The 10,614-nt window shown below is 52.0% G+C and overlaps 1 protein-coding gene across 1 annotated transcript in view; it reads left to right on the top strand.

Annotated features, from left to right (window-relative positions):
* Window positions 1-10,614, top strand: part of LOC123753377 (protein suppressor 2 of zeste-like) — a 280,164-nt gene that overhangs the window by 140,326 nt on the left and 129,224 nt on the right. The window contains exon 2 of the mRNA XM_069299989.1: window positions 1-89. This exon is cut by the window's left edge and continues 71 nt beyond it. Coding sequence (XP_069156090.1) covers window positions 1-89 — 89 coding nt within the window. The remainder of the gene's footprint in view (window positions 90-10,614) is intronic.

Raw genomic sequence — 10,614 nt, 5'->3', positions numbered from 1 at the left:
CATGTCAGAGCTCAACCCGCACTTCGTCTGTGTCCTCTGCTTCGGCTACTTCGTCGACGCCACCACCATCACCGAGTGCATGCACACCTGTGAGTACCCCTCTCTCCCCCTCCCGTCACTGCCCCTACACACCTGTGAGTACCCCTCTCTCCCCCTCCCGTCACTGCCCCTACACACCTGTGAGTACCCCTCTCTCCCCCTCTCCCGTCACTGCCCTGACACACCTGTGAGTACCCCCTCTCTCCCCCTCTCGTCACTGCCTTGACACACCTGTGAGTACCCCTCTCTCCCCCTCTCGTCACTGCCCCTACACACCTGTGAGTACCCCTCTCTCCCCCTCTCGTCACTGCCCCTACACACCTGTGAGTACCCCTCTCTCCCTCTCGTCACTGCCCCTACACACCTGTGAGTACCCCTCTCTTCCCCTCCTGTCACTGCCACTACACACCTGTGAGTACCCCTCTCTTCCCCTCCTGTCACTGCCACTACACACCTGTGAGTACCCCTCTCTTCCCCTCCTGTCACTGCTACTACACACCTGTGAGTACCCCTCTCTCCCCCTCTCCCGTCACTGCCACTACACACCTGTGAGTACCCCTCTCTTCCCCTTCTGTCACTGCCACTACACACCTGTGAGCACCCCTCCCTTCCCCTCCTGTCACTGCCACTACACACCTGTGAGTACCTCTCTCTCCCTCTCCCGTCACTGCCCCTACACACCTGTGAGTACCCCCTCTTCCCCTCTCCCGTCACTGCCACTACACACCTGTGAGTACCCCTCTCTTCCCCTCTCCCGTCACTGCCACTACACACCTGTGAGTACCCCTCTCTTCCCCTCCTGTCACTGCCACTACACACCTGTGAGTACCTCTCTCTCCCTCTCCCGTCACTGCCCCTACACACCTGTGAGTACCCCTCTCTTCCCCTCTCCCGTCACTGCCCCTACACACCTGTGAGTGCCCCTCTCTCCCCCTCCCGTCACTGCCACTACACACCTGTGAGTGCCCCTCTCTCCCCCTCCCGTCACTGCCCCTACACACCTGTGAGTACCCCTCTCTCCCCCTCCCGTCACTGCCCCTACACACCTGTGAGTACCCCTCTCTTCACCCCTCCCCCTCTCGTCACTGCCCCTACACACCTGTGAGTACCCCTCTCTCCACCCCCCCCCTCCCGTCACTGCCCCTACACACCTGTGAGTACCCCTCTCTCCCCCTCCCGTCACTGCCCTGACACACCTGTGAGTACCCCTCTCTCCACCCCTCCCCCTCTCGTCACTGCCCCTACACACCTGTGAGTACCCCTCTCTCCACCCCTCCCCCTCTCGTCACTGCCCTTACACACCTGTGAGTACCCCTCTCGTCACTGCCCTTACACACCTGTGAGTACCCCTCTCTCCACCCCTCCCCATCTCGTCACTGCCCCTACATACCTGTGAGTACCCCTCTCTCCCCCTCACGTCACTGCCCCAACACACCTGTGAGTACCTCTCTCTCCCCCTCCCGTCACTGCCCCTACACACCTGTGAGTACGCCTCTCTCCCACTCCCGTCACTGCCCCTACACACCTGTGAGTACCCCTCTCTCCACCCCTCCCCCTCTCGTCACTGCCCCTACACACCTGTGAGTACCCCGCTCTCAACCCCTCCCCCTCTCGTCACTGCCCCTACACATCTGTGAATACCCCTCTCTCCAACTCCCGTCACTGCCCCTACACACCTGTGAGTACCCCTCTCTCCCCCTCCCGTCACTGCCCCTACACACCTGTGAGTACCCCTCTCTCCACCCCTCCCCCTCTCGTCACTGCCCCTACACACCTGTGAGTACCCCTCTCTCCCACTCCCGTCACTGCCCCTACACACCTGTGAGTACCCCTCTCTCCACCCCTCCCCCTCTCGTCACTGCCCCTACACACCTGTGAGTACCCCGCTCTCAACCCCTCCCCCTCTCGTCACTGCCCCTACACACCTGTGAGTACCCCTCTCTCCCACTCCCGTCACTGCCCCTACACACCTGTAAGTACCCCTTTCTTCCCCTCCCGTCACTGCCCCTACACACCTGTGAGTACCCCTCTCTCTCCCTTCCGTCACTGCCCCTACACACCTGTGAGTACCCCTCTCTCCCACTCCCGTCACTGCCCCTACACACCTGTGAGTACCTCTCTCTCCCCCTCACGTCACTGCCCCTACACACCTGTGAGTACCTCTCTCTCCCCCTCCCGTCACTGCCCCTACACACCTGTGAGTACCCCTCTCTCCACCCCTCCCCCTCTCGTCACTGCCCCTACACACCTGTGAGTACCCCGCTCTCAACCCCTCCCCCTCTCGTCACTGCCCCTACACACCTGTGAGTACCCCACTCTCCACCCCTCCCCATCTCGTCATTGCCCCTACATACCTGTGAGTACCCCTCTCTCCCCCTCCCCCTCTCGTCACTGCCCCTACACACCTGTGAGTACCCCTCTCTCCCCCTCCCGTCACTGCCCCTACACACCTGTGAGTACCCCTCTCTCCCACTCCCGTCACTACCCCTACACACCTTTGAGTACCCCTCTCTCCACCCCTCCCCCTCTCGTCACTGCCCCTACACACCTGTGAGTACCCCTCTCTCTCCCTTCCGTCACTGCCCCTACACACCTGTGAGTACCCCTCTCTCCCACTCCCGTCACTGCCCCTACACACCTGTGAGTACCCCTCTCTCCCCCTCCCGTCACTGCCCCTACACACCTGTGAGTACCCCTCTCTCCCCCTCCCGTCACTGCCCCTACACACCTGTGAGTACCCCTCTCTCCCACTCCCGTCACTGCCCTGACACACCTGTGAGTACCCCTCTCTCCACCCCTCCCCCTCTCGTCACTGCCCCTACACACCTGTGAGTACCCCTCTCTCCACCCCTCCCCATCTCGTCACTGCCCCTACATACCTGTGAGTACCCCTCTCTCCCCCTCACGTCACTGCCCCTACACACCTGTGAGTACCTCTCTCTCCCCCTCCCGTCACTGCCCCTACACACCTGTGAGTACCCCTCTCTCCCGCTCCCGTCACTGCCCTGACACATCTGTGAGTACCCCTCTCTCTCCCTTCCGTCACTGCTCCTACACACCTGTGAGTACCCCTCTCTCCCCCTCCCGTCACTGCCCCTACACACCTGTGAGTACCCCTCTCTCCCCCTCCCGTCACTGCCCCTACACACCTGTGAGTACCCCCCCCCCCCCTCTCATAGCTCAGGGACCAGTCTGGTGGAATACCTTCCCCAACTTCGTCTTCTGGTTGAATAAGTATCGATTTTACTCAGGAACTTCATTCTCCAGGATTGGTCTGACGTATGTGGTATACAAGTTTCTGAATTATTTATAATACAAATTTCTAAAGATATGCTTCACACACACCGGAATGCTTCACACACACCAGAATGCTTCACACACACCAGAATGCTTCACACACACCGGAATGCTTCACACACACACCAGAATGCTTCACACACACACCAGAATGCTTCACACACACCAGAATGCTTCACACACACACCAGAATGCTTCACACACACACCAGAATGCTTCACACACACACCGGAATGCTTCACACACACACACCAGAATGCTTCACACACACACCAGAATGCTTCACACACACACCAGAATGCTTCACACACACCAGAATGCTTCACACACACACCGGAATGCTTCACACACACACACCAGAATGCTTCACACACACACCAGAATGCTTCACACACACACCGGAATGCTTCACACACACACCAGAATGCTTCACACACACACCAGAATGCTTCACACACACACCAGAATGCTTCACACACACACACCAGAATGCTTCACACACACACCAGAATGCTTCACACACACACCAGAATGCTTCACACACACCAGAATGCTTCACACACACACCAGAATGCTTCACACACACACCAGAATGCTTCACACACACCAGAATGCTTCACACACACCAGAATGCTTCACACACACACCAGAATGCTTCACACACACCAGAATGCTTCACACACACACCAGAATGCTTCACACACACACACAAGAATGCTTCACACACACCAGAATGCTTCACACACACACCAGAATGCTTCACACACACACACCAGAATGCTTCACACACACACCAGAATGCTTCACACACACACCAGAATGCTTCACACACACACCAGAATGCTTCACACACACACCAGAATGCTTCACACACACACCAGAATGCTTCACACACACACCAGAATGCTTCACACACACACCAGAATGCTTCACACACACACCAGAATGCTTCACACACACACCAGAATGCTTCACACACACTAGAATGCTTCACACACACACACCAGAATGCTTCACACACACACACCAGAATGCTTCACACACACACCAGAATGCTTCACACACACACCAGAATGCTTCACACACACACCGGAATGCTTCACACACACACACCAGAATGCTTCACACACACACCGAAATGCTTCACACACACACCAGAATGCTTCACACACACACACCAGAATGCTTCACACACACACACCAGAATGCTTCACACACACACCAGAATGCTTCACACACACACCAGAATGCTTCACACACACACACCAGAATGCTTCACACACACACACCAGAATGCTTCACACACACACCAGAATGCTTCACACACACCAGAATGCTTCACACACACCAGAATGCTTCACACACACACACCAGAATGCTTCACACACACACACAGAATGCTTCACACACACCACCAGAATGCTTCACACACACACCAGAACACCAGAATGCTTCACACACACACCAGAATGCTTCACACACACACCAGAATGCTTCACACACACACCAGAATGCTTCACACACACACACCAGAATGCTTCACACACACACCAGGAATGCTTCACACACACACCAGAATGCTTCACCACACACACCAGAATGCTTCACACACACACCAGAATGCTTCACACACACACACCAGAATGCTTCACACACACACCAGAATGCTTCACACACACACCAGAATGCTTCACACACACACCAGAATGCTTCACACACACACCAGAATGCTTCACACACACACACCAGAATGCTTCACACACACACCAGAATGCTTCACACACACACCAGAATGCTTCACACACACACCAGAATGCTTCACACACACACACCAGAATGCTTCACACACACCAGAATGCTTCACACACACACCAGAATGCTTCACACACACACACCAGAATGCTTCACACACACACCAGAATGCTTCACACACACACACACCAGAATGCTTCACACACACACCAGAATGCTTCACACACACACGCCAGAATGCTTCACACACACACACCAGAATGCTTCCACACACACACCAGAATGCTTCCCACACACACACCAGAATGCTTCACACACACACACCAGAATGCTTCACACACACACCAGAATGCTTCACACACACACACCAGAATGCTTCACACACACCACACCAGAATGCTTCACACACACACACCAGAATGCTTCACACACACACACCAGAATGCTTCACACACACACCCAGAATGCTTCACCACACACACCAGAACTGCTTCACACACACACCAGAATGCTTCACACACACACACCAGAATGCTTCACACACACCAGAATGCTTCACACACACAGAATGCTTCACACACACACCAGAATGCTTCACACACACACACACCAGAATGCTTCACACACCACACCAGAATGCTTCACACACACACCAGAATGCTTCACACACACACCAGACACCAGAATGCTTCACACACCACCAGAATGCTTCACACACACACCAGAATGCTTCACACACACACCGGAATGCTTCACACACACACCAGAATGCTTCACACACACACCAGAATGCTTCACACACACACACCAGAATGCTTCACACACACACCGGAATGCTTCACACACACACCAGAATGCTTCACACACACACACCAGAATGCTTCACACACACACACCAGAATGCTTCACACACACACCAGAATGCTTCACACACACACCAGAATGCTTCACACACACACCAGAATGCTTCACACACACACCAGAATGCTTCACACACACCAGAATGCTTCACACACACCAGAATGCTTCACACACACCAGAATGCTTCACACACACACCAGAATGCTTCACACACACACCAGAATGCTTCACACACACACTAGAATGCTTCACACACACACCAGAATGCTTCACACACACCAGAATGCTTCACACACACACTAGAATGCTTCACACACACACCAGAATGCTTCACACACACCAGAATGCTTCACACACACCAGAATGCTTCACACACACACACAAGAATGGTTCACACACACCAGAATGCTTCACACACACACCAGAATGCTTCACACACACACACCAGAATGCTTCACACACACCAGAATGCTTCACACACACACCAGAATGCTTCACACACACACCAGAATGCTTCACACACACCAGAATGCTTTACACACACACCAGAATGCTTCACACACACACCAGAATGCTTTCACACACACCAGAATGCTTCACACACACACCAGAATGGTTCACACACACCAGAATGCTTTACACACACACCAGAATGCTTCACACACTCACCAGAATGCTTCACACACTCACCAGAATGCTTCACACACACCAGAATGCTTCACACACACACCAGAATGCTTCACACACACACCAGAATGCTTCACACACACCAGATATGCTTCACACACCCAGAATGCTTCACACACACCAGAATGCTCACCACACACCAGAATGCTTCACACACACACACCAGAATGCTTCACACACACACACCAGAATGCTTCACACCACACCAGAATGCTTCACACACACACCAGAATGCTTCACACACACTACACCAGAATGCTTCACACACACACCAGAATGCTTCACACACACACACCAGAATGCTTCACACACACACACACAGAATGCTTCACACACACACCAGAATGCTTCACACACACACCAGAATGCTTCACACACACACCGAATGCTTCACACACACACACCAGAATGCTTCACACACACACACCAGAATGCTTCACACACACACCCAGGAATGCTTCACACACACACACCAGAATGCTTCACACACACACACCAGAATGCTTCACACACACACACCAGAATGCTTCACACACACACACCAGAATGCTTCACACACACACCAGAATGCTTCACACACACACCAGAATGCTTCACACACACACCAGAATGCTTCACACACACCAGAATGCTTCACACACACCAGAATGCTTCACCAACACACCAGAATGCTTCACACACACACCAGAATGCTTCACACACACACACCAGAATGCTTCACACACACACACCAGAATGCTTCACACACACACCAGAATGCTTCACACACACCAGACTGCTTCACACACACACAGAATGCTTCACAACACACACCAGAATGCTTCACACACAACCAGAATGCTTCACACACACACACCAGAATTGCTTCACACACCACCAGAATGCTTCACCACACACCAGAATGCTTCACACACACACACCAGAATGCTTCACACAACCACCGGAATGCTTACACACACACCAGAAGCTTCACACACACACACCAGAATGCTCACACACACACACCAGAATGCTTCACCACACACCAGAATGCTTCACACACACACACCAGAATGCTTCACACACACCAGAATTCTTCACACCCACACCAGAATGCTTAACACCACACACAGAATGCTTCACACACACACACCAGAATGCTTCACACACACCAGAATGCTTCACAACACACACCAGAAATGCTTCACACACTCACCAGAATGCTTCACACACACACCAGATATGCTTCACACACACACACCAGAATGCTTCACACACACCAGAATGCTTCACACACACACCAGAATGCTTCACACACACACCAGAATGCTTCACACACACCAGATATGCTTCACACACACAGAATGCTTCACACACACCAGAATGCTTCACACACACACCAGAATGCTTCACACACACACACCAGAATGCTTCACACACACACACCAGAATGCTTCACACACACCAGAATGCTTCACACATACACCAGAATGCTTCACACATACACCAGAATGCTTCACACACACACACCAGAATGCTTCACACACACACACCAGAATGCTTCACACACACACACCAGAATGCTTCACACACACCAGAATGCTTCACACACACCAGAATGCTTCACACACACACCAGAATGCTTCACACACACCAGAATGCTTCACACACACACACACAAATGCTTCACACACACACCAGAATGCTTCACACACACACCAGAATGCTTCACACACACCAGAATGCTTCACACACACACCAGAATGCTCACACACACAACCAGAATGCTTCACACACACCAGAATGCTTCACAACACACACCAGGAATGCTTCACACACACACCAGAATGCTTCACACACACACCAGAATGCTTCACACCACACCAGGAATGCTTCACACACAACACCAGAATGCTTTCAACACACCCAGAATGCTTCACACACACACCAGAATGCTCACACACACACACACCAGAATGCTTCACACACACACCAGAATGCTTCACACACACACACAGAATGCTTCAACACACACACAGAATGCTTCACAACACACACCAGAATGCTTCACAACACACACCAGAATGCTTCACACACACACCAGAATGCTTCCACACACCACCAGAATGCTTCACACAACACACCAGAATGCTTCACACCCACACACCAGAATGCTTCACACACACCCCAGAATGCTTCACACACACACCAGAATGCTTCACACACACACCAGAATGCTTCACACACACACCAGAATGCTTCACACACACACACCCATGAATGCTTCACACACACACACCAGAATGCTTCCACACACACCAGAATGCTTCACACACACACCAGAATGCTTCACACACACACCAGAATGCTTCACACACACCAGAATGCTTCACACACACACACCAGAATGCTTCACACACACACACACCAGAATGCTTCACACACACACCAGAATGCTTCACACACACACCAGAATGCTTCACACACACACCGGAATGCTTCACACACACACACCGGAATGCTTCACACACACACACCAGAATGCTTCACACACACACCGGAATGCTTCACACACACACCAGAATGCTTCACACACACCAGAATGCTTCACACACACACACCAGAATGCTTCACACACACACCAGAATCCTTCACACACACACCAGAATGCTTCACACACACACCAGAATGCTTCACACACACACACCAGAATGCTTCACACACACCAGAATGCTTCACACACACCAGAATGCTTCACACACACCAGAATGCTTCACACACACCAGAATGCTTCACACACACCAGAATGCTTCACACACACACACACCAGAATGCTTCACACACACCAGAATGCTTCACACACACACCAGAATGCTTCACACACACACACACACACCATGCTTCACACACACACCGGAATGCTTCACACACACACACCAGAATGCTTCACACACACACACCAGAATGCTTCACACACACACACCAGAATGCTTCACACACACACACCAGAATGCTTCACACACACACCGGAATGCTTCACACACACACCAGAATGCTTCACCACACACACCAGAATGCTTCACACACACACACACCAGAATGCTTCACACACACACCAGAATGCTTCACATACACACCAGAATGCTTCACACACACACCAGAATGCTTCACACACACACCAGAATGCTTCACACACACACACCAGAATGCTTCACACACACACACCAGAATGCTTCACACACACACACCAGAATGCTTCACACACACACACAGAATGCTTCACACACACACACCAGAATGCTTCACACACACCAGAATGCTTCACACACACACACCAGAATGCTTCACACACACACCCAGAATGCTTCACACACACACTCAGAATGCTTCACACCCACACCAGACACCACGAATGCTTCCACACACACCAGAATGCTTCACACACACACACCAGAATGCTTCACACACACACACCAGGAATGCTTCACACACACACCAGAATGCTTCACCACACACACCAGAATGCTTACACACACACACACCAGAATGGCTTCACACCACACCAGAATGCTTCACACACACACCAGAATGCTTCACACACACACACCAGAATGCTTCACACACACACCAGAATGCTTCACCACACCCCAGAATGCTTCACACACAACACCAGAATGCTTCACACACACACCAAATGCTTCACACACACACAGAATGCTTCACACACACACAGAAATGCTTCACACACAACCAGAATGCTTCACACACACACCAGAAAGGCTTCACACACACACCAGAATGCTTACACACACACCAGAATGCTTCACACACACAACTAGAATGCTTCACACACTCACCCAGAATGCTTCACCACACCAGAATGCTTCACACACACCAGAATGCTTCACACACACACACACCAGAATGCTTCACACACACCAGAATGCTTCACACACACGCCAGAATGCTTCACACACACGCCAGAATGCTTCACACACA

Source organism: Procambarus clarkii, chromosome 43, assembly GCF_040958095.1.
Source record: "Procambarus clarkii isolate CNS0578487 chromosome 43, FALCON_Pclarkii_2.0, whole genome shotgun sequence".
NCBI classification, from domain to species: Eukaryota; Metazoa; Arthropoda; class Malacostraca; order Decapoda; family Cambaridae; genus Procambarus; species Procambarus clarkii.
Note: the sequence above shows the minus strand (reverse complement) of the source record. Positions and strands in the feature narration are given on the sequence as shown.